This window comes from Zosterops lateralis (assembly GCF_965231275.1).
Source record: "Zosterops lateralis genome assembly, chromosome: 5".
NCBI classification, from domain to species: Eukaryota; Metazoa; Chordata; class Aves; order Passeriformes; family Zosteropidae; genus Zosterops; species Zosterops lateralis.
Genome location: NC_139766.1, coordinates 28808136 through 28832064, shown reverse-complemented (window position 1 = coordinate 28832064; position 23929 = coordinate 28808136). Strand labels below are relative to the sequence as shown.

Sequence of the window (23929 nt, the reverse complement as noted above, 5' to 3'; positions counted from 1 at the left end):
CCAGGTTGTCAGAGCAAAAAGAGAGGCATTTATTTCTTGACCTTGATTTATAGAGATTCTGGACAATGACCAGAGATTGGAGGATGAGGTTGACACCTTTCCAACCACACTGGTCAAACTAGAAGTCCATCAATTGTCTCTCCTCCAGAGAGGAATGTGCAGTTTCCAAAACATCACTTTTGTTTACCTAAAAGTCTGTGAGAAACTCCACTACACAAATGCAAACATCAGAAGGCTGAAAAACAGGGCGACAGGCAGGAGCTCCCAAAGTGATGAGAATCATCATCAAAAGCCAAAGGAAAGAGGTTTATTTCTTAAGTAAATGGAACTAAATTACATTCAGATTAATTTACATGGTTATTTTTAGGGCTTCTTCACAAATGCGATAGGAAATAATACATATGAAAGAACAAGAGACTTAGAATAATGTTTTAGACATGAAACTGTATATAAGTTCTCTTTCTTCAACCAATTGATAGGCAGTGACAAAATTAAACTTTGAAATGACAAAAAACAGCCAGGAGGGTGAAAGTCCCAATCAGGCTGATGACAGAGAGAAAAGAAAGAGACAAAACTGTTTCAGTTGAATTGACAAAATCAAAGAGGGAAGAGGAATAGTGTCTTTTTCTGAGGATAATGACTGAACTGATAGAAGTTTAGTGGGAGGAGGTATGGAGAGAATTGTAATGCTGAAGTACAGAGGATATAGGAAAGTTAAGTGTAGGGGAACTGGTGATGATGCCACATATTTTAGAAAGAGAAATTATAAAAGCTGAGAATAAATCCATTTCGTTTTTCTGGTGGTATCAGAAGTAAAACATTTTTCAAACCCTGTAGGAGCAATGTACAGTCAAGAAGGCAAAGCCTCTGAAAGATAAGACTGAGCAAAAAAGGTGCAGCAATATTTTTGCATGCATGTTCGTCGATCCGCCTTTAATCATATCATGCTAGAAAATCTGTTGACAGAAAACAAAATCAACAAAACCTACTGTAGCAAACTACTTATTCTTTACTTAAGAACTTTACTTAAGCAACATAGCAATAGATACAGGAGGTACTAAGCATCATATATAACCTCTGCCTTGAAGTTGTCTTTGCACTGGGGAGGAGAAAGTGTCAGACTTTACACAGATGTTTTAAATGAATGTAGAATTCTAACCCTCAGAAAGAACTGAAATATGAAACAGCAAAATTCTGGGAATCTGCTTACAGGAATTTGACTGTAAGAGTAACAGATTTTAAATCATTTTCTTTAGAGCATTAAATGAATTAGAAGAAATTGCAATGAAGAATAATATTACTGACATAATGAAAAAATAGATCAGGAAAAACTGTAGCATTTGTAAAAGGAGCTCTATGGATACAATTTTTGAAAAATTCTCTCAATGCATGGATAAGGGAGAATTCTTGGTAGTTCTTAGTTTACTTGGATCCATAATTCATGCAACAATAACTAATGTCAGATGGAAAAATGGAAATAAGTTATTACCTATAGAATGAGAAGGAGCTCATACTCTGATGCTTATTAAGACTGTTTAGAAAACACAAAGAAAGGGATATAATTTATAAATTATAAACTTTGGAATTTAACTAGTTCTGGTGATTTGAGCACTGATTCTCTACATGTGAATTGAAACAAAAATACAGAAAACAAATGCAATTTAAGACTGCAAATCTTTGCAAGAATCTGGTTTTTTAGGTACTGTTGTGGTTTTTAAGGAGTATGGAACTGTTATAAGTGGTGTGCTGGAATATGATAAAAGTAAAGTGTCAGGTGGAGGTTATAATAAATGATGTAAGCAATTTTTAGCTGGACGGGCTTAACTTTGGATATTAATTGAAAAAATCTTCCCATAAAATATTTCAGTATTAATGTGATATATGTACGTATGTTTGTATCTATCTTAAACCTTTTTCCTTTGCATATTTGTCTTCTCGTCATCAATTTTTACATTAATATTTACCTCTGGAAATTTGCAATAAAATTAAATAAGATAACTTTAAAACAAAATTAAGGAATGTTAGTTATTCTTGCCTTGATTATTAGTGAGAGTTGTTTTTTAACTTCTTTCATCTGGTAATAACTTATCCTCTAAATGCAATAGTCTTATTCCATATGCACAGGTTTTTATCTCTTTCTCCTCAGAATGGCAGCACTCATCTCACTTATCACAGTAGTTCTTTCCTTAAATGACTTAGATATTTCAGAAAATTAGATAGCAGTTATGGTATTTGACTTCATCTTTTAACTAATGGAAATGATTTCTTTGGGTGTGGTAAATCAAGTCAATTCCCCTGAAGATATCTGACACTGTAATACTTGCAATTTTGTATTAGTTAAAATATCCATTACCAAAAAAATGGACAATTTCCGCTTATTATTTTTTAAATATAAAGCTGAGTAATATAACAATAAGTAAGTTACTTTAAAGGAAGCAGTAAAGTTATTCTTCAAAATAGCTAAGTCTTTTAGAGCTGGCTTTTTTTTACTGCTATGATGAGTGTGGATTTTTGAACTTATTCCATTTCTAGAGTCAGCCTAAATAACTTAGTATGGACATATCTCATGATTGCTTTAAAAGAGCTGTTGTTTTAAATTTATGCAGTAAGTCCTGGGCAAACAGCAGGCTGTAGAAGAGACTTTCTGAAGTGTCAACGCTACATTTTCAATGTCCTTCCTAAATCATTCCCAGCATTTTATTGGCTTATTATGGTTGTTTTTATTCACTGAGCTGATAATTTCAGAGAAACATTACTAATGACCCCTAGATTCTGTTCCTTCATTTTTCTTCTAAATCTGAGTTCACGGTTATGTAGACATGGCTTAGGTTATCTCTATGGATACATTGCCTTGCAGTTATCAGCTCTGACGATCATCACGCTCGTTTGACTTGGCTAAGTCCACCCTGCAGAAGTTTTGCTGGCTCTTTCCAAGGGACCAGGTTTTTCAGCATATCCAATGACATTACATTGTCTTCCAGAGTCTTAAGTGATTGCCAGAAATGGAAGTCAGGATCATTGGTTTGTAGTTCCTCAAATCACTTTGGAAAGAAATTAGTCATCTTTGCAGATGGATGCTGCACTGAAAACCTGAGGCTGTCCTGCTGCCTCAGTTTTTTTGCAGAGACATCACAGAGCTTTGCCAGCAGTTCTGCAGTTCCAGCTGGTAGTTTGGGGTGAATGCTACACAAGCCAAGTAAATTTAGCACTTAACTTACCTATTGATGTAATAATCTGTATAAACACTGTTAAACACCTCTATTCAGAGGGGAGGTGATAGAGAACAGACAGATTCACTCTTTTCCCTATTTAATTTTTTTATTTGATTGCTAAGAGTCTGACCAGTTGCTGATTGGTGGATGGGTTTTTTCATTTTTATTTTATTCAAAATGTCAATTGCATCCTTAGATACTTTCACAGAGAAAATTGAGAAGAATCAGGTAAAACTGAGGACTTAAACTTATAAAAGATGGAAAAGTTAAAGGAAAAATACTAACAACAGTTAGATACAAGACCCAATCTTAAATATATAAAATATATGACCTGGAGATAGTATAAATTGAATTGTGAAGATTTTAATGAGATAGTATCCTTTGAATCTCTGATAGTCTCCTTTTTTTTCCCCACCAAAGTTTTACTCTGTGTTAGGACCACATAGACTTTTTTATCTTCCAGACCATCGATTAAGCATCATTAATTTGAATACAATTCCATATGAGTTGCATTAGGATAAAATATGTGGGATTCTGCACAAATATGAGTATGCTAGACTTGGATTTTCTATCCAATGTTTTATGATAAGCCAAGAATTCTCCCATAGCCAGTTGTGCTCCTGTCTTAATTATCTTTTTGTTAAACACACTTTTGTCAGATGGACAACTTTGGTTGATGAAATAAGTTATTTTGAGTGGTGCTCCAGTACTCATTAACTTCAAATTGAACTACTGCTCAGGGAATTTTTTTTGTCATATTTGACATTTTGAAGCTGGAAATAGAGCTGTTTTAGATACTTCCCTCTTGGCTAAATGTGTCAGTCTACATATACCTTTCTTTTTTCATAAGTAAAAGGTTTTTCTGTTAATATGTTTAATTTTGTTTTTTATGTATTGTGTTTCTAATTCATCTAGAGAATTCCAATGAGTATTGGTTATTTGCAAAGTAGAAGGGAATGACTGATTTGTTAATAGAAAGTGCCCAGCCAGTTCAGTGGTCTTAAGTGAAAATTGAACTGCAGATGTTAAATTTTAAACTTTGTTTCCTTAAAGTAGTTGCTTAATCAAGGGAAAGAAATACAGATAACATGATTTTTCATTGTGGTGATTAATTCATTGTAATTCTACATGGCATTTAGGTTTCAAAGCTTTTTAAGATCAGTGGTTAGTAATTAGAAAGTGGAAAAACTGAAATTGATAATGGAACAATTAATTTTTGTTCAATAAAGATGATTTTAATAGTTGACAGCTTTCAGAAGCTCTTTGAATAGATGCAGGGTTTTTTCAGATATTTTAAAGCTTATTGTGTAAGCCTAATGTTTAAAGGAATACCCTGCACAAGATCTGTGGTTCTGCCTATGGCAGGTGCGTGATTTTGCAAAAGGAGGAGTAATATGTCCCTCTTTAAGCATTTAATATGTTGATATATGTGATAACTACCTTATACTCCTATTGACCAGTAAAATTTTGTGGGACTGTATAGATTGCTTGTAGAAAACCAGAGCCATGCAATGGTTATTTTTAAAACTGTGATCATATTAAAAAGAAAGTAAGTACAGGAAATTGTGGGGTAAAATGCTTCTAAATATCATTTCATATTTCTCTTTGGAGAGACAAGGTGAAAGAAAAAAAAATTGCTTAATTTTCCTTTATGCAGCACCTGGTGTATAGCATCATAAAGTTTTGTACATCTGTCTGAAATATTAGCAGAATGAAAATACAGCATAAATTAAAAGAGTTTGTCATAACTAATGACAGGTAATTAGGCTGTCAGATAAAAGGCAACACAATAATTCAAGTAAAGAAATAGAAATGTGGCTAGAAAGAAATGCACTGGCTTTCAAGTCACTCTTTGAAGTTTTCTTGCAGAGACTTAGATGTGAAGAAGAAATATTTGGAAGGCATTGAACAGTTCATTTCAGGAAAATGAATAGTGCACTTCATGGAAGTACTGCTTGAAATTCTGAAGTTCCTTAATCAGACACCATATGAAAAATAACCTCATTCTGGATAGTGTTTCAGTTGAAAATAAGTACCTATTTCCTAATCAACTTTATTAGGTTTCCAATTGTTTAAAAACAAACAAAAAAAAAACCTAACCGAACCAAAAACCCCAAAACCCTATGGTATCAGCAATCTCTATGGCTAAAAGCAGCTCTCCATTCTTTAGTGGCATCAGGCACTAGGTGCTCATTTGCACATTTATTTAAGAAAATTAATTCACTATGCAGTCTAATATAAAAGTAAACAAACTTCCTGATTTGGAATGTTACAGAGTTGAACTGCAGATGCTAAACTGCAAACTTTGCTTCTTTAAAGAAGTAGTTTAATGAAAGAAATCTGTTCCAGATATTCCAAAATTACTTTCAAAATATGTGGCAGTTTCTTTCACTGAGCTTCATAGGAATGATTGTGATGCTTTTGAAAGGTTTACCTGAAGAACAAAAAGTTGTCAACAGATTTCTCCTTTGAAATAAAGAGCAGAGGCTATTATTGCAACAGCATGTATAGAATTAGTGTCAAATTTCCTTTTTTTCCTCCTCGCTCTTTCACTTATTTCAGATAATATAAAGCACTGGGGTTTTTTTCCTTTTCAGCAAGATGTTATTGAAATCTCCGTAGACTAGAATGCTGCATGAAAAAAGTTACTTTAATGAATTGCTCTTTAAAAACTTGTCCACTAGTATTCAAGTTTTTATCCATTTTTTTCTACAATGAATAGGTGGTGTATCTTTTAATAATGATGAGTAGATAATTTAAAGTGAAAATTATCATAATGCTATTGCGCTTTTTTTAAAAAAACACTCACTTTCTTTTTGTTCAGGATAATTCTTACATAATGTGCATTTTGGAAACAGATCAAGTAATAATGGGATCAATTTTGTATTAATAGAGATGTTAGCTCTGTATAGGGAGGTAAATGTATTCTCTGGTGAGTAAATTCCTATATGACAAGAGAAACAAATAGTTTTATTTAATTAACTTGTTTCTGAGTTTTTTGTGGTTTGTTTTAAATGGGATTTATTAAAGCATGCGCATGCACTTTGGAGAGGCCTGCTCATTAAATTTGGAGGTTTTCATGCAAAAACAGTGATGCTGATGTCTCTGAAATAAAGCTGCAGATGGATATTAGATTTTAATTTCCAGACCATTTTAGACTATATTCATGGCTGGCAGACCTTATTAGGGTTAGATATATCCTAAATCAAATGTGACAACTAATTAATTAATTTTGGGCACATTGTTCTCTCCTATTCTTCTCCTTGCCTCCTTGTTTTCACTGTGTCCTTGTTTTTCTGAAAATAAGTGGAAATTCTTGTCCAAATTACAAGAGATCAGAACAGTTATATGAGGAGTGAGCATTATACTGGAGTGGACAGGATGTGTTTAGGACCTTAAGGATCTTTCTGTCCTTCTGCTAGAAATATTTATTGAGACTGATCCTGGGCTTGTCCAGCTACATTATTTCTAATTATTCCTGGATCAGCGGGAAACTTTTAGTTTAGCTGGCAGTTGTTACACCAATCTTGGACAGTGTGGAGAATTTCAGGTTGTATCACTGTAGGCTATACATTCAGGTGATGAATTTAGAAACCTTAAAAAAAATAATTTTAAGGTCATATGTATTAAAAGACGAATCAAAATACTTCTTGCAACAGTGGGGTGATATTTTAAGGTGTTATAATAATTATTGTATAAAATATGCCTACTTTTCTAATGGCAACAACTCATTAGCTCTAAGGTCAGAAAAAATGCCTATGAGGAGCAGTTTTTGAAAAGTGTAGGGTGGTGATTTATCCACAGTTACGCTACTGTAGTCATGCTTTTGAGATACTTATGTCAATTTGGAATTTTGATGAAGAGAAAAATCCATAGATTTTAAGCTAATTAACTCAGATATTTTGATTTGAATGCACTTTTTGTTTAAACCAACTTATCACATGTGAAAACTGACTTTTACACTTATTAAAACTGTGATAACAATTTTAAGAGCTCCCTTATGAATATGTCAATTCATATTATTATCCTCCTGAATCATAAACACACAAAAGCTATGTTTTGTAGTGAAATACTGCTATTAGAGGCTTCTGAATATATGCAACATTTGTGCTTTCTAAATGTTTATACAGACAGATACATAAAAGCATATTTTATTGAAATGTGCTGACACATGGGGAAAAAAAGCAGGACCACCAATAGCACAAAAACAGGTCAAAAAACAATTGTCAGTGTGTTATAAGTACACCATTGACTGCAGAGAATGATACCAGAATACTCTTGAATATTGATTCCAAAATCAGGCATGTTTTCATAGTCTGCTGCTCTTGCATAGAAAGAACTTGCTTCTTTTCTTAGTTTTAGTGTTTCCTATTTGTTGTAAATTAAGTTCTTTGGTATGCTACTATTATGGGGGTTTGGGGATTTTTTTGCCTCTTTTTTCTTTCTTTTTGTTCAGGGTTTTAACTTTTAGTGTGTGTAACTCGCTTGATGTACAAATACTGAAATACAGCTGAACGTTGTGGAGTTTAGAAAATACATTGTTGAATGTTTTCCTATGTGTGATGCTACAGGTAGAATTAGGCAGTTTGGCAGAAACCAATTGAGGTTTCTCGCTTTTCTACACAGAAACGTTTTTCTGTTTCTCTTTTTGGATTGGCAAGGACCACATAAATGCCACACAAGGATTGTATCCATAGTGGTGTCTGATCACGTAATCTCATTTTCTTGTTGTTCTTCGTGTTGCTGAACTTGAAACTTGCATAACTAAGTAAAATTTGCCATTTGTCTGGGACTTCTCAGTGGCCTGCTGCTTTCCGTAACTGAGTTTGTGTGCGTATTTTAGGATATATCCTCAATGCCCATTGGCATCTCACACTTTTTTCCCCCCTGGTTTTGAAATAACTTTTAGAAAAAGGACAAGACATAAAGATCTTTGTTTAAATGAAATAATGATGTGGGCAGTCTTGATTTTTCTGTGTATTTCAAATCATTATAAGCTGTAGATGCCTTTAATATTTTTCGTTCTTTTCCGTTGCAAGGTTCTATTACTAGTCTTGTAAAAGTAATGGGATGTATTATTCAAATGAATAGCATAGTGAATAATGTTGCAGCAGGAAATCTTTACCTACAAATATAAAGCAACTCTAAATATATTATTGTAGATAATAATTTTTGATTCTTGGAGAATCTGCCTCATTATGAAAAGAGTAGAAAAACAATTTGCACTCAAAAAAGGGAAATTCTCAGATAAAAATTTTGGTTTTGTCTTTACACAGAACTGAGTTTCCAAGGAGTCTAGAAATCGTTATGCTGATACACCTAACCTAGAAATTTAAATTGCAATATTAAATTAATTCCCTTTCTAGGACAGAGGCCCAAATTTTACCTGTATATGTGCCAGATCGCCTTGAAAATATTTTCTGTTGATCTCATGTGATGGTGTCCCAGAAACTTGACTTTTAAGGCAAGAATAGCTCACTCTCTATGGGCTGAATGCATAAGACACAAAGTAGAGACAGAAGTTACTTCCTAACCAATTTTCTCAATTCTTCAGAAATACTATTTCAGTAGTATTTTCTAATAAGGTAAAGTAGAACTGTATTTCATTTTCTTTTGGCAATAGGTGCTTCATAATCCAAGCTATTCATAACTAAATGTCTCCTTTAAATACAATTTTTTTATATTTTTCTTCTTTTAAATGTTTATCCATATAAATTCAGAGTAGTTAGTCTTGCTCAGGAAAAATGCTGCTCATCATTAAGCTTAATTGCAGTACTTCCCATTCTTGTACACTAAGTATAATGCAGAGATGTCACCTCTGATATGGTTTAACCCCAGTCAGCAACTAAGTCTCACACAGTCTCTTGCTCACTCTTCCACCTGCTGGAAAAGGGTGAGAATCAGAAGGGTAAAAGTAAAAAAAATCATATTGGTTCAGACAAAACCAGTTTGATATGTAAAGAAAATGCTGCACAAACAAGCAAAGCAAGGAATTCACTCGCTGCCTTCCCATGGGCAGGCAGGTGTTTGGCCATCTCCACAAGAGCAAGGCCCCATGTAAGAGTAAAGATAATTGCTATCACTCTGAACAGCTCTCCTCTTCCTTCTTCTTCTCCCCACTTTATATACTGAGCATGATGCACATGGTGTGTGACCCCCCCCTTGGGTCAGTTGGGGTCAGCTGAACTGGCTGTCCCCCCTCCCAGTGCCATTTGCACCCCCAGGCTCCCTGCTGGTGGGGTGGTATGGAAAACAGAAAAGGCCTTGGCTTTGTGCAGGTGCTGCTTAGCTATGAAAAGAGCATCTCTCTATGATCAACACTGGTTTTGGCACAAGTCTGAAACATACCCACATAGAACCTACTATGGAGAAAATTAACTCTACCCCAACGAAAAGCAGTAAAGAATGAGGAGCCAGCTGAAAGATTTTTGTATTCACTAGGTGAAATATCATTCTGTATAGGGGGCTCGGGGGAATGCAGGAGTTTCATTTTTTTGGTCTGCCTGAAATTTAAAAGCCTGTATGATAAAATGAGTTGTTTTGTACATAAACAAGAAGATTAATCTAAGCTCTCTAAGGGAAACTTATTATGAATGATAGTGATTACTTTGATTTTTTGTGTCTGCTACATTGATTTATCCATTATAAATCCTTGATTTCAATCTAGATATATCAAAATGGGACTAGCATAACCTACACATGCATAGATTTTGCTTAATTTAGAAGATCATAACACCACTAAAATTTTGAGTTGAAATATTTAATGAGTACAAAAGCCATGCCTATTGTTCTAAAACCAAGAATTAATTCTATCCTTGAAGTAAAAAAAAATAAAATAAAAAAATCTGTAGATCATGTAGACATGTTAATTGCATTTTAGGACCTATAATTTCAAAAAGGGTATGACTACCCGCTCTCTTCTAGTAGCTTTGAATAAATAAACAAAATCTCTTACCCAGTCATAGAATCCTGAAGATGTGGCCATTTCCATCCTAGTCGTACAGATAATTTTTCACATTTGTAGTACAGTATTGCCTTTCTTATAATGAATGCCATTGTAAGCTCAGGGAAAAACAGTACTTTGGTTCTGACATTTTTCTCTGTCCTATGTACGTTTGTAGTGCTTATTGTAAATGCTTTCTTGTGTTTTCCCAAGATGGCCTAGTGAAAACAAAAGGATGGTACTGATGGTGATGAATGTGTACTTGGTGTACGAATGTGGAAGTGGGCACAGTTTCCTCCTGAGCTTGTGTCTGGTTTCAGGGATTGAGGCTTCAGAGGGGAAGAAGTCTACACTATTTTGACAAAGCTCAAAGCAAGCTTTACATAGGTCTGATGAGGAATCATGCTTCATCAGACAGCCTACCAAGTAGCAGTGCAGTGCCTTGCTACTCCATTAGCAGTTTCTAGTGAGGAGCATGTAAGGTGAAGTCCTTCAAGGGAATTTAAAAAGAGAGTAGAGCAATTGCTAGAATCTCTAGCTAGAATATGTAAACATGAGTGGTTGAGTCTTAATACTCATTTTAAAAAGCTAGAGATACTCTTTTTTTGTCCTCCCAGTAGTTTTTTCTTATTTTTTATTGTTCTCTAAAAAGTACTGGAAATGCAGTGTTTGAAGTTCTGTCTTCCCTGAGGTGTAGAAATAGTGTTTACTGCCTTCTTTTGCATGATGATACTTCTGACTATGAATTCTGAAAATGGTCCCTGTTCTTGTTGGAGCTAGACACTCTCTGCATTACTTACCTTTTTTTCCATGTCTATCACCAACCTCATGTTGCTTTGGAGATTCCTAAAATATTTTTTCTCACTTAACAACAGAGTTTTTATTTTCAGTTTCTTTCTGACGATCAGCTTGCATGTTTTGAAATAAAAAATTGCTGAATGATTATTTTAGTATGCATAATACTAGGACTAGGAATTTTAAAATTCTGTGAATACCATTTCTTAATCTTCAGTGGTGTTTTGTGAATAAATGATGCCGTATAGAAATTCTCTGAAGTTTTAAATGAAAATATTGAACAAAACGAGACTCATGTTTACTGCATTCAATCAGATAATGCATTATTCAGTTGAGAAAAATACCATTATGTGATATGATAGCTAATCCACTGAAAATTTGTTTTGTAAAATGTTTAGATGCATAAGTAAAATGGTTTAAGAAACCAAGTTATTATTTTCCATTTTTACTTTTCATTATAATTATTTTTTGAGACAGAAGTGAAACAGATAAGTGAAATTTTTACATTTAACCTCTTTTTCCTCTGTTAATATTTTGTGAAAGGATCCTGATTTGTTGACCAACTTCTGCTAAACCTACCCCCTAAATTAATGAATTATTTAGTTGTTACTACTTATTTTCATAGGCCTACTCCACTGTTGGCCTTCAAAGGCTCAGTATATATGACAGCTAATTCCCAATATGTGTATTTCCTGTACTTGATTTGTATTTCCTCTATTTTAGGTGACTAAGGAAGATGATTCAAGAAAATAATTATGTGCATTAATTATTTTCAATGCACTAATTATGTTGCAAGGAATGGAAATCTTTGAAACCCTAAAAAGGCCAGGTTCCCTGTTGCTTTAGCAGATGTGTGAGAGATTAATAAGGAATGGCAGGAATGGGTAGTCTTAGGGTAATGACGAGGTCAGTTTCTCTTTAGGGAAATGTCTTTATAGCTATACCTCAGTAATAGGCTGAAGCTAGTGAGGAATTAGCTTCCCACAGAGATGAAGTTCAGCATGGAATGGCTCTAGAATCTTAAATCAAGGTTCTATGTCTGTTGATATCTGAAAGCTGAAAGTTTGCAAAAGCTGCATCACCAGAAGTTTGCATAAGAAGAATAAATCTACCAAGTTATAGGATATGTTCACCAAAATTACTGTTTCTGAAGAAAAATACATCAATGCATGAGGAATTTTCTGTAAGTGTTAGAAACTATTCTTAGGCTGTAATGTCATCTATCAGTAGGCCTTTTGATCAGAAATATGAAATCTAAGGATTCTTTGTAGAAAAGATTCTTTATAAGAAATATAAAGGATGAATTTCAGTGCACTGATTTGGATTTTTGCAAACTCTAATTCGAGACAGGATCTAGTCCAAACATTTCTGATCAGAAGGTTTAATTCATTGACCCAAAAATGAGTGTGTAGTTGGTCAAATGGAAGATTCTAGTTCCAGCATACTTCCTCCAACTTGTCCCTGTCACCAAGATTATCATTTATGTTGAGATTCTGGTGAGAGTGGTTAGGAAGGTCTTAAAAAATTACTGGTGAGCTTACAGTAGCCAAATTAGTGCTGAAGAAGAACGAACATGGAATATTAACATGACAGATTTTATCTAAAGGAAACTCTAGAAGCGCTTATTTATTTATAAGACAAGTGTGATATGGTGGTAAAATTATTGAAGAGATAATATTTTCCTTTTTTTCTCTTTTTCTTGTTTTTGGGTTGCTGAGGATTTCTGCTGGCTTGGGAATTTCATTTATTTGCTGGATTGTTCTGAGCAAGAGTTGCTTCTTGCTTTTTTACAGTCATAGATAGTTTCTAGGATATGCAAAGGTGTTTTCTGCTGATGTGGTAGCTGCCTTCCCAAAATACCCAGAGAATTAGCTTACTTTTGCCAGTTTGAAGAGTGAATACTTGGCTTCTTTCCCAGTTCTTTGTTTACTGCAAAATTTGTTGTTTCTTGAGCCACAGCTATGTCCCTTTTACTGGGGTTCTATGGGGTTTTTTTGATGTTTTTCTTATTTTCTTTACGCATATTTTTTTACAGCCATACTGATTGTATCATGCCAGTCTTTCTCACAGCTCATTTATTAGGCTTTCTCCCTTACCCACAGATATCTAACTAGTTAAAAAGTCCACTCTGAATCACATGTAGGGATAAAATGGACTTCTGGAGGACATCTGCTCATTTTTCTGTATTTTATGGCTGCCTTCACACTAGCATCTTCAAAGATTGTTTTCCAGTCTTTTTTTTCTTCCAGATCATTTGTCACTCTCTCTTTCCTGTACTTGATCTCTTTTGAATATCCTGTTCCCAAGAATTAGACTGAGTAATGACTTTTGAGTAAGAATCTCCAACAAATCAAGTGTTTGATATTTGTACGTTTTTCATTTTGCTGACCACAGCTTCTTGCAAGGACAGGCAGCTGCACACTGTCTATTGATAAAGCTGGCTCAGTAGAGTTCCAGTGAAGAGCACTAATTTTTTTTTCTTCCGTTCTTCCAAGTGTGCTTACGTGTTTCCTAGAAAATAAAACGGCACTGCCACTGGCTCCTCCCTCCTCCACTCTCTTCTTAGTAGGAAGAGAAGTCTTCATTTGTTCAATTCCAATCAGTCATCTCTTTATCAAACTATATTGATTCTTTTTTCTTTTCACAGCAGGGAGAGCACATTTTCTGTAGGGTGAGTCTCATTTAATTTTCATTAATCATTTAAAGAAAGTCAGGAAAAACCTCTGCCTGTATTAGACTATCAAAGGATTTAGCCCAGTTCCTTACAGTAAAAAACTGAAGGTAGTTGAATGCAGTGAAAATGAGATATAGATGACCACCTGAATCTCTCTAGATTTCCCCCAGTACCTGAGAGGATTGGTTATTTTTCAACTGAAAGTTACTTGAGTTCACTTCTTTTGTTTAACCCACGATGTGTAGCATCCTATTAAAAGAAAGTAAAAAGCATTCTCAGTACTGCCAACTTAGCTAGTGAATATGGAAGAAATGTATGATTGAATCATTACATATTAAATGTCTTCATTATTTACAAGTACTTGGAACTCCTCTTCAATAAGAAAAGAACTCTTGTGTGGTTGAGCTTCCTTCCTCAGTGTTTCATATCTTGTTAAATCTGAAGAAGTTGGCTATTCACCAATGAATGTACTTTGCCTGCATTTTCTCAAAGAAGCATATGCAAACAGAAGTAGAATGGAGAAAGTGAAAATATGGAAATTATTCTAATAATAAAGTGTGTGATTCCATTTTTGATGAAAAATATTAACAGGGTGATTTAGGAATTTAGATCTCTCTTTTGTAATAAATACTACAACTTTAACACTGTTAAACCATGTTTCAAATTGGTTTGGAAAATATTGTTAAAATCTTTTTCATCTAGGGATCTTAAACGATTTGGGAGCTTGCAACCAAAACTGTTATGTTTTTTTTCAAAATATTAACTAACATCTGAAAAGAAAGTCAAAATTCTTTGCACTTTAAAACATAGAACTAAATTATTTAGTTATCGAATATATTTTTAAAAGTGCAGTGAGCAATAATTTCAAATTACATGTAATTTAAAACAAAAGCTATTGCTCTGCTGATATACTTTTAATGCTGCTTTTAGATCATTGATGAAGATGATTCTGTGATTCTGAAGGTTCCTGTCACTTGAAAGTTTTATAAATTGCACTTCATGTTCAGCATCTATTGGTATTGGATTCTTTTTTGGTGAGATGCCATTGGTCATGTGGATGCTAGAAGGATGGGTAGTCTTTTGTTACAGTATTAGGATGCCATGATGCCATGAAGATTATTTATAAGGAGGCAGGCAAAGAAACAAACCATCATGGTCAAATCACATTTGTAAATTATAAAACTGCTGATCAGGGTTGCATCCATTAGTAACAAGGAAGATGAAGGAACTAATTAAAGAGAGGAAATGCTGAAGACAAGAAGGGAAACAAATTAGAGTCTTAGTCTTATATATTATATGAAATTAAAAACATGTAAACTTAAGAAATGAAGGTGTAATTTCATCTTACGTTCCTCATTTCTGCACAAACTACTTAGGTGTTCTCCATGATATCATCTGAAATACTTGGTAAAATTACAGATTAACGACTTAAATCTGTATTCTGAGAGAATTCTAAGAATTCAATTTTTTGTGAGTATTATCTTTCTAAAACAGTGATTACCAGAAGATTAATATTTATGCCTTGGTAAAACAACTCTCTGTTATATTTAAAAAATGTTATTCTTTTAGGCTGGAGCAGGAACCCATATTAGTAGATGCTATAAAATTAGCAATTACTGTATGTGTATCTGTCTATCTATCTATATCATCAATCTATCTATCTATATTTACACACAAATATGTACCTTTAAACCTAATTCTGACAGGGGACTCTGTCTTCTTCCATTAAGATGAATTCAGGTCTTTTCTGCCTGTACTCTTATCAGGAGAGAGATGAAAATAGCTTATATTTTTAGAGCTTTGGATACTAGTAAGATTTGATCCATGCTGTGTTCCTGTAACACCAATACTTTAGTTTGCATATTGATAAAAATATGATTACTTATCAATATGGTTGTGATTACTATTGATTAAAAATATTCTGAGAGATGGAGAATCCATTAGTATTGAATATGAGGACATTAAATTCACATTAAGGTAAAACTGATGAAAAAAAGAATCGGTGTAGCTGTGCCTGTGTACATTACTTAAGAAGTTCAATAAATATAAGTAAAACCCAAAATGTAATCAGTCTCTTTTTAAAATATACTCCTGTTCTTCATATCATAGCACTTACTCAGTGCAGCTTTTTCTGTACTCTGATATCTGATCCATGTTATTTTTAATATGAAGTAACAGAGTTCTGTGTTTTAGGCCAGAAGAGCCAAGTATGTGGATTCAGATCTACAAGTATTGATTTTCTAGCCATACAAGAGTTGTGCTACACATATATGTAAATAAGAGGAAAAGAACAGTACTTAAAAGCTTATTTTCCATCTTTCTAGAAATTCATGTTTTCATTCGTATTTCCTATCTTTCCTCTTCTTTCATTGTGGACTACATGGTTAATCTACCATGTGAAATTTAGACTTTAAACTACAGGCAGAAGTGAACTATTTAAAGAAGGTATTTCCTCATTAAGTGTTCATTCCACTTGCTACTTCCAGTCTAGCTGAGTTTGGTGAATCTGCCACTCTTAAAACATCTTTCCTGACTCTTGAAGATTACACTTTTGCCACCATCTACTGAAACTGATTTAACAAAATATATCATTTACAGAGGAAAATTAGTGCCAGCTTTTGTGAAGCTACTGAAATATTGGTCCTGCCATGTTGCATTGATGTGGTTGCCAAGTTTTCTCCTGATGAAATATCTTTAGCAAAGACATTATTAGTCTTGTCTTCTCAGTGGCCTTAAGAGAAAGAGCTGAGCAGCTATAAAGATGCTGGTCCCAGCACTTTTGATTATGCTATGCCTACTGCGATATGCAGAGCAACAGGGATGAGGGCCCACCAGGTATAACAGAAAAGTGGTGGGTTTTTTTTTTTGAATTGAGATCCAATGGTTTGCTGTAGTTTTCCTGATTTTGCTGCTATTTTAATAGTCTTTTAGCATTTATTCAGTAAGGCAAAATTTATCTCTTTGTCTAGCAGAAGGAATATTTGAGATAAAGTCCAGAGACCTATCACAGGTGCTAGGGTGGAATGTTGCTGAATCCTTCAGCAGTCTGTCTCCTTAGGCATCTGCTTTTCTCTGAGATAACTCTTCCGTATGGAATCTTGTGTTGCTATTTCTAGACTACCCTTAATAGTCAGTGTAGCTAGATAGAACACCTCAAATTATTTGCTTTATAATCACCTAAATTTGCATGTGGTGTTTGAGAGTAAAGTGAAATGATAAGTTTTTGAAACCAAAGCTTCTCTTAAAAATACACTTAAATTGTACTGAAGTGTTGCAGTTGGGCTTTGAAAATGTAGCTTAGAAAGGCATATTTTCAAGAAACATGAGATCTGAGCTATATTTGAATCCAACTTCCTTGAAAATTCAGTATAGCACATTATTATTATTTAAAAATGTTTCAAGTCACAGAGCAGTGGGAGAAATATGATTCTATTCATTACATGATTATTTATTCTTTTAGCATGCTGTGAACTTCATTGTGCAGAGAAAATTACAATTACATATGTTGAACAGAACAGTCATAAATGTTCACACTAAGTAATAATCATAATAGTGTCAGGTCACTGATATTCATTTTTGTGAAGTGATAATTTTATTGGAGAACAATATTCGAGATGCAAACATTTATTGTCTTTTATAGACAATTGATTCAATAAGTGTTTAGTGAGCACTGGCATCACAGGGAGAAAATTGTGTACCTCAGCTGCTGTCCTGCCTGTGGCTGTAATGAAGTCTCTGTAGTAATCTAATTGTATTGAATTAGGAAAAAAATTGAATTCTAATTGTCAACGTTAAGCCCAGAAAATTGTCAGTAAAAACATATTGACTTAAGCCTTGTTGGCATCGATGAAAAAACTGTACTTTGTGGCCAAGAAAAAAAGCAGATTCTTCTGAATTATTAAACTTCATATCACATAATTTATGTAATCAACTGATTTTTTTGTACAGCTTGATAGTGAAGTTATTTGCATATGTGTTTACTTTAGATTTTCAGGGGTGCAAAGGGATTTCCAGATGTCTTCATTAGAAAACACAGTTTTGGAGTGTTGTGTACAATTCTACCTTCATTTCTGAAAGTTATAAGAAGAAAAATCCACAGCAGGACAAAAAAAGCATCAAACCCTCAGTTTAGAATCTTGATATCCCTCTGATTTGATGCCTATGTGACAAAAGTAGTCTATGATAAATAATTTATTTTATTGTCAGGCAGAGTTTGCTTAGTCTTCATTCTTGGGCTTGGACCAGATCTCCTCTTTGAACTCCATTCTGTCATTCCATGACATGTCCTAATACAGGTCTCAGAAGAACCACACTCTCCAAATGCTTTTGAGCTACTGCAACAGTTTTAGTAGTGATCCCAATTATAATAGAGAGAAAAATAAGTAAAATACAAAAAAAACCCAAATTTGCCCATCAGAGAAATAAGGATTTATGTTTTTTTGCAGGTAATGTACAATAGAGTGATAAGGCTTTTATCATATCTGGCCAACAATTTGTGGCACAAGGACTGTAGTAGGGTCAGTTACTGATACAGTTTTGGCTGCCTTTGAAAGGCTTGAATGGCGAATACCATAAGGAGAAGATTTAGCAGGTGTCAGGTGTAGCCTATATAAAATTTCAGAGGAAGCTGCTCTCTCCATCCACTGTTTAATTCTTTAAGAATGCACCTCTACTACCTTGTCAATCTACTCATAGTTGATATAATCCAAACCAAATCAAGATAATACAATATTTTTCTGTATCTACTGGAAGAATTCTGGATTATCAAACACTTGCAGAAGAAAAGGAACAATTCATCTGCTTCAACACCTACTGGAAGTGACAGCAAGAGCTTTGTGTATAGACATTTTAAATGCTTGCCAAGAAAATTCATCCTTTTATGGATCAGTCTTTTTCAAAAGATACAACCCACTTGCTTGCCATCTTCATATTTGCTTTTATAATGAGCTTCCTACTTTCACCCAAAGTCTTGATTTTAGAGCCAAGGTTGGGATGTAACACACTAAGCATTTGTGTAGCAAATATAGCACTTCCTGCTCTGTGTGATGCATTTTTTCACTTTGTATGGTAAACTTTCAGCTGAAGTCTATAAAGAAAACAGTAACATTATTTTCTGCTCTAAGCTTAATACCAAATACTGTGTCAGGGGAAGCAAAATGAATAACCTGCTGTAGTGTCATACAAAAAGAGAGATCTCCACAGCATTACCTGCTGACCAAAAGCCTATGTTACTTTCAGGGTGAGTGGGGAGAGCTAGCTGGGGTCAGGTAAATCATCTGAATGAGGTTTTGAGCTATGGGTAGTCATGACTAGATTACTTTTTTTTGTTTTGTTTGTTTTTTTTTTTTTTTTGTTTTTTTTTTTTGTTTTGTTTTGTTTTGTTTTGTTTTGTTTTGTTTTTTTGTTTTTTGTTTTTTCCCTCTAAATGATGGTATGAAGAATTTTCCTTGGTACCTATAGTTGTTCTTCTATATCTGAAGCTCTACAGCTCATCCAATTCCAGTATGTTCCTTACCGACAAAAATGATTATTGGGTCTAGATGCTGTCCTACTGTGAATTTATATTTTAAAGTACCTCTATGTTTTTCATTCTTTCTGTGAATTAAGGAAATAAGGCATAGAGAATCAATCGGTAATGAAAATACCTAGGAGTAGTGTTATGTTCCCGGTGATGGTTTCAACAGGAGGTGTGGTCCCCCTTCGATGGGATCACAGGCTGGCTTTTGCTTCAGCATGGGCTCTCCATGGGATCACAAACTCTGGTACCTCAGCCCATTCCAGCATGGGATCCTCCACGGGCTGTGGTGTGGATGTCTTGTCCCCCACGGCCTTCCATGAGCTGCAGGGGCATAGCTTGTTTCACCAAAACTCCCACAGTTGAACAGTATGCAGAGGGAACTGAGCAATGCCTGGCTGTGGTGATGGAATAAAATGTATTTAATGATTGTGTTGCAAAGTGTCTGTTCCCTGGGACTATATTCGGTTTTAGGACCAGTGCTACTTCTGACATTGTCACGACCTGAAAGTCAACTTTTCAACTATTTTTAAAGAAAATAATTTTTTCATAGGTAATATATAAAGTTAAATCACAAGAAAATGACAGTAGTGTAAAAATAACCAATTACTTTAATAACGCGTTTCATTTTTGTTACAACAGCTAGCTAAATAAATGTGTCAAAACTCATTATATGGAGAAACTTGATTAACTAGTTTGTGTACTCAGTTTCTGGATTTATATAGCATTTTCACACAAACAGGATGAAAACTGCCAGGATATGATAAGAAGATGATACAAGGTCTTAAAACCTGGCCATAATTTGTTTTGGGAGAATTGAGAAATGGCATTAAAGGAAATTTTGTTTGTAAAATTTTCCACATAAATAAACTGCTAAACATTACATTTACTTGAAATTGAAGGCAAAGAGAATAAATCATGATTTAAAAAAATAAAAATTATAAAATACCAATTTGTTACTTTATTTAAAATCTGCTTAATAAATCTTTAGTTCTGTTTTGACTTATTTCAGTGGTATATATGCTGTCACAATATGGATGTGTGTTCTAGGACTTATGGCTCTAATTATTCACTGTGAGTTAATTTATTCCATTAATATCTCATTCACTAGAAGAATGGTGAAACCTAAAGAGCGTTGATTTGGATAAATATCTAGCAACACAGATAATTACATGAACATTTTTGAGCTTCACATTTTAAAAATCTTATGTGATTAACATTTCCTTGATCCTTCAAATGAATGTAATGAGGTTTTTATTTCCCATTGAATCAAGTGACTACTTTTTATGCATTTTTATTATTTTTTAGTCAAAAGAAAGGCAGCAAAATTGATTGTTTCATCTGGTTTATAAGTTTGTTGAGTTTGTGTTTATTTTGGGTATCTTGTTTTGTTTTGTGGTTTTTTTCTTCCTCCTGAGCATAAAGCCCATTAAAACAAAATTTCTAATGGGCATATTACAGAAAGAACTCTTACATAAACAGAATGAGACTGCTTTAATTTAATTTTTAAGTCACAGAGAAAATTTAATACCTTTCCGTCTAAAAGCAATGTGACAGCTGAATATGAATATAAATATCTGTAAAAAAAAAGTTAATGAGAAAAAACCAATTAAACAATTTCTTAGTAAATGGTATAAATACTTTTATTCTAAAGAAGTATTAATAGTAAGTTCTTTAAACAGTTTGCAAGTGGTTACTGCTTGCTTATGTAATTTAAACTAGTTCAGGAATTCAGCAGATTGTAATTGTATGTATCCTTTAAAGGGCAAAATGTTTTTGTGGTTTTTTTGGGTTTTTTTTTAATATGGAGGCATGTATAATAGCATCAATTATTAATTTAATTTGCTAAGTATAATAAAAGAGTGCAAACTTCATTTATGAAAGTGTTATTTTAGAAACGTGAGATTTTTCTTCTATTTGTATGAGAGAACGTACTGGCTACATGCTATATGAAGAAAATTACCTTTACCTTAGCCAAAACCAGTACAAAAGAAAAGGTGTATGATGCTCTTTCTCTAGAACCAAATTTTGCTGAATAATCTCATAAAGGACAATAAACAAATATTCAGAATTAGAGCGTAAGATACATGCATGGATTACTCATATTTTTTAATAATTTCTTGCTGAAAAATTAGAAATACAAATCCAGTTTTAAATAGAAACTGAAAGTTTACTTTAAATTCATTAAATCCATCAAATTCTTACTAGATGCCTAGTAAAAATAACATTGATGTGGTTAATAATAGATGAATGTATATCTTCTGTGCTGATTTTTCTATACATTCTGAGATAATTTTCATGTAATATGAAATTACATGTGAAAAACAGAGCTCTCATTTACTTACTTATATTTACATCTTTCTTTTACAGATGACACGAGAGCAGTATATATTAGCAACACAACAGAACAGCCTTCCAAGGACTGAACATCCTCAGTTTTACCCAGTAGGGATTTATGGATGGCGAAAGAGGTGCTTATACTTCTTTGTCCTTCTGCTGTTGGTTACCATGATTGTTAATTTAGCAATGACAATATGGATTTTGAAGGTTATGAATTTCACAGTGGTAAGTATTTTACGTACCTCATTTCTTCAAGTACTGACTTATAGTCTTTACCATGTTATATACAAATCTTGTCATTTTGGAGGAAAAATTGTATGTACTTCTTTGAATGTTAGTTGAAGTATTTATAGTTTTTACATATATTCTGCAGTGCATAGACTGGTGCCCTATCTATTATGATAGTTTTGGTTAATCGTATTTGAAATTTTATTTTGATCTTAGATTTTTGGTTTTTGTTTGCCCAAATCGAAAGTGTCATGATGACTGCCCCAAGCATCTTATGTTTTCTTTTCACCACTAAATAATTATCAAGAGCAGTTTACTAAATCTGTTCTGCATAATATCTCTCTTAAGAGGGAACTGGGTTGGTCGTGTCAATGTATGATTCCTTTTATAGGGTTTTTTTCTTTTGCTCTTCCTATTTTTTTAAGGTTTACTGGCAATTTGGACTGTGTTTCACCTAGAACTTAGAGTGGCTGTTTTTGTGTGGATGCAGGGGTAGGTGATTCTAAAAGACACATGCTTTAATGAGTCAATCTCTGGCTGGAATATTATATATCAGCAAAGTATGTCAGATGTACACTTGAAAGAACATCTGTGTTCAATGGAAACTGGTAGCAGCGTGTACTAGTTGGCAGCAGAGCAGAGACTTTTTATATATAAAAAGAAAAGACAGAACTAGACCGTTTAAAATAGCAGTCAGTGCAGTCTTCAGGATCAGTGCAGTCTTCCTCTCTGGATTTTAACCTTCATAATCCATATTTTAGCATAGGTAGTTATAAATTTCTAATTCCTATTTCACAATATGTTTCCCCTCTCCATTAGCTTATTGGAAATAAAAGAATAGCCAGCAAAATCAGCAAAAAAACCTGTGTCTAAAATTGTTCTGGATCTGTTGATGATCTTTAATGCCTTGGGTTATCTGAAACTCTTATCTGGTGATCCATATTGTGCAAATACTTTTAATTCCTCTGAGTTTTCTACTAGTGGATGAACATGTTGAATTTGTATTTTGACAACTGTATGACTTTTATATTCATATACAAAAAACTTTGTGAGAACCTTTTGGGAGTTGCCTTTGTTCTGAGGGTGTTTTTTTTGTTGTGTTTTTTTTGGTGTGTTTTTTTTGTTTGTTTGTTTGGGTTTTGGTTTTGTTTGTGGGGTTTGTTTTTGGTTTTGTTTTTTGGTTTTTTTGTTTTGTTTGGTTTGGTTTTTTGTTTGGTTTTTTTTTTTTTTTTTTTTTTTTTTTTTTTTTGTTGGTTTTTTTTTGTGTGTGTGTGTGTGCAATATGATTTCAAAATAAGATACCCATACATGTTTTTGCTTATTAGAATAATTCTTTATTTGTACTGGAAACATATTTAGGCATAACTCTTTTTAAAAAAAATTAAAATATAGATTTTTAAAAAGCACAGGATTTTTCTCTGTGCAGAAGATTGCATTCCAATAGAATATTTGAAAATACTGTTTCCATATCTAGAGATTGTTTGACCTTCCATAATATAAGCTATTATCACACTATCAGTTTAAATCTTTTCAAACTTGATCATGCAGCTTTTTAAAACAAAACAAAAAGAGAAATTTCAAAATGTTTTTCTTTCCTGCATATTCAAGTTTATTGGAAAGTTTAAAATTTAGAACTAATTACTGAATCTAGTGCAGAAAACAAACAGATCTTTGCAGCTCTTGTAATGAAGCACCTTTTCCTTGATCATATTCAAATATATTTGTAAAATTATGTGCTGAAGAATGAATTTACTTCTGCAGACTCATGGAATGGTAGGTAGTCTTCTATTTTGAGTAGTGTTCACATTGGAATCTCTGTATGCTAGACTATTGCTAGAAGATTGTCATGTTAAAAGTTGGGTAACGTCTTCATGTTCGTGTCCTCACATGCACATTTGAGCAAGAGTGGGAATTTTGTATTAAGTCTGAAAGAGTCACATTCTTAGGGGTAAGTGTTTGAGAGTAAAATAATTTTGTTTGTGAACCTAAAGCTTGTGTATTTAAAAAGGTAATGGCTTTGAAATATATATTTATTTATTCCTTGTGCATGTATATAGGTGCAGATAGATGTAAGCTAAGAAATTTTGTTTGTATAATTGGAGAGTGATAGGAAATCAGAAGTGCAGCTAGAAAACTCAAGAGTATTTGCTCAAAAGAAGAATAAAGATAATTACTGAAATTGGACTACTTTGACATTTTGACATTATTTTAATTTTTTCCTG

General features: G+C 33.5%; 1 protein-coding gene across 3 annotated transcripts in view; it reads left to right on the top strand.

Annotated features, from left to right (window-relative positions):
• Positions 1-23929, top strand: part of SGCZ (sarcoglycan zeta) — a gene marked incomplete at both ends in the record, with an annotated part of 382627 nt that overhangs the window by 183631 nt on the left and 175067 nt on the right. For all 3 annotated transcript variants that reach the window (XM_083862032.1, XM_083862033.1, XM_083862031.1), the window contains one exon: positions 21510-21704. In XM_083862032.1, coding sequence (XP_083718158.1) covers positions 21510-21704 — 195 coding nt within the window. The remainder of the gene's footprint in view (positions 1-21509; positions 21705-23929) is intronic.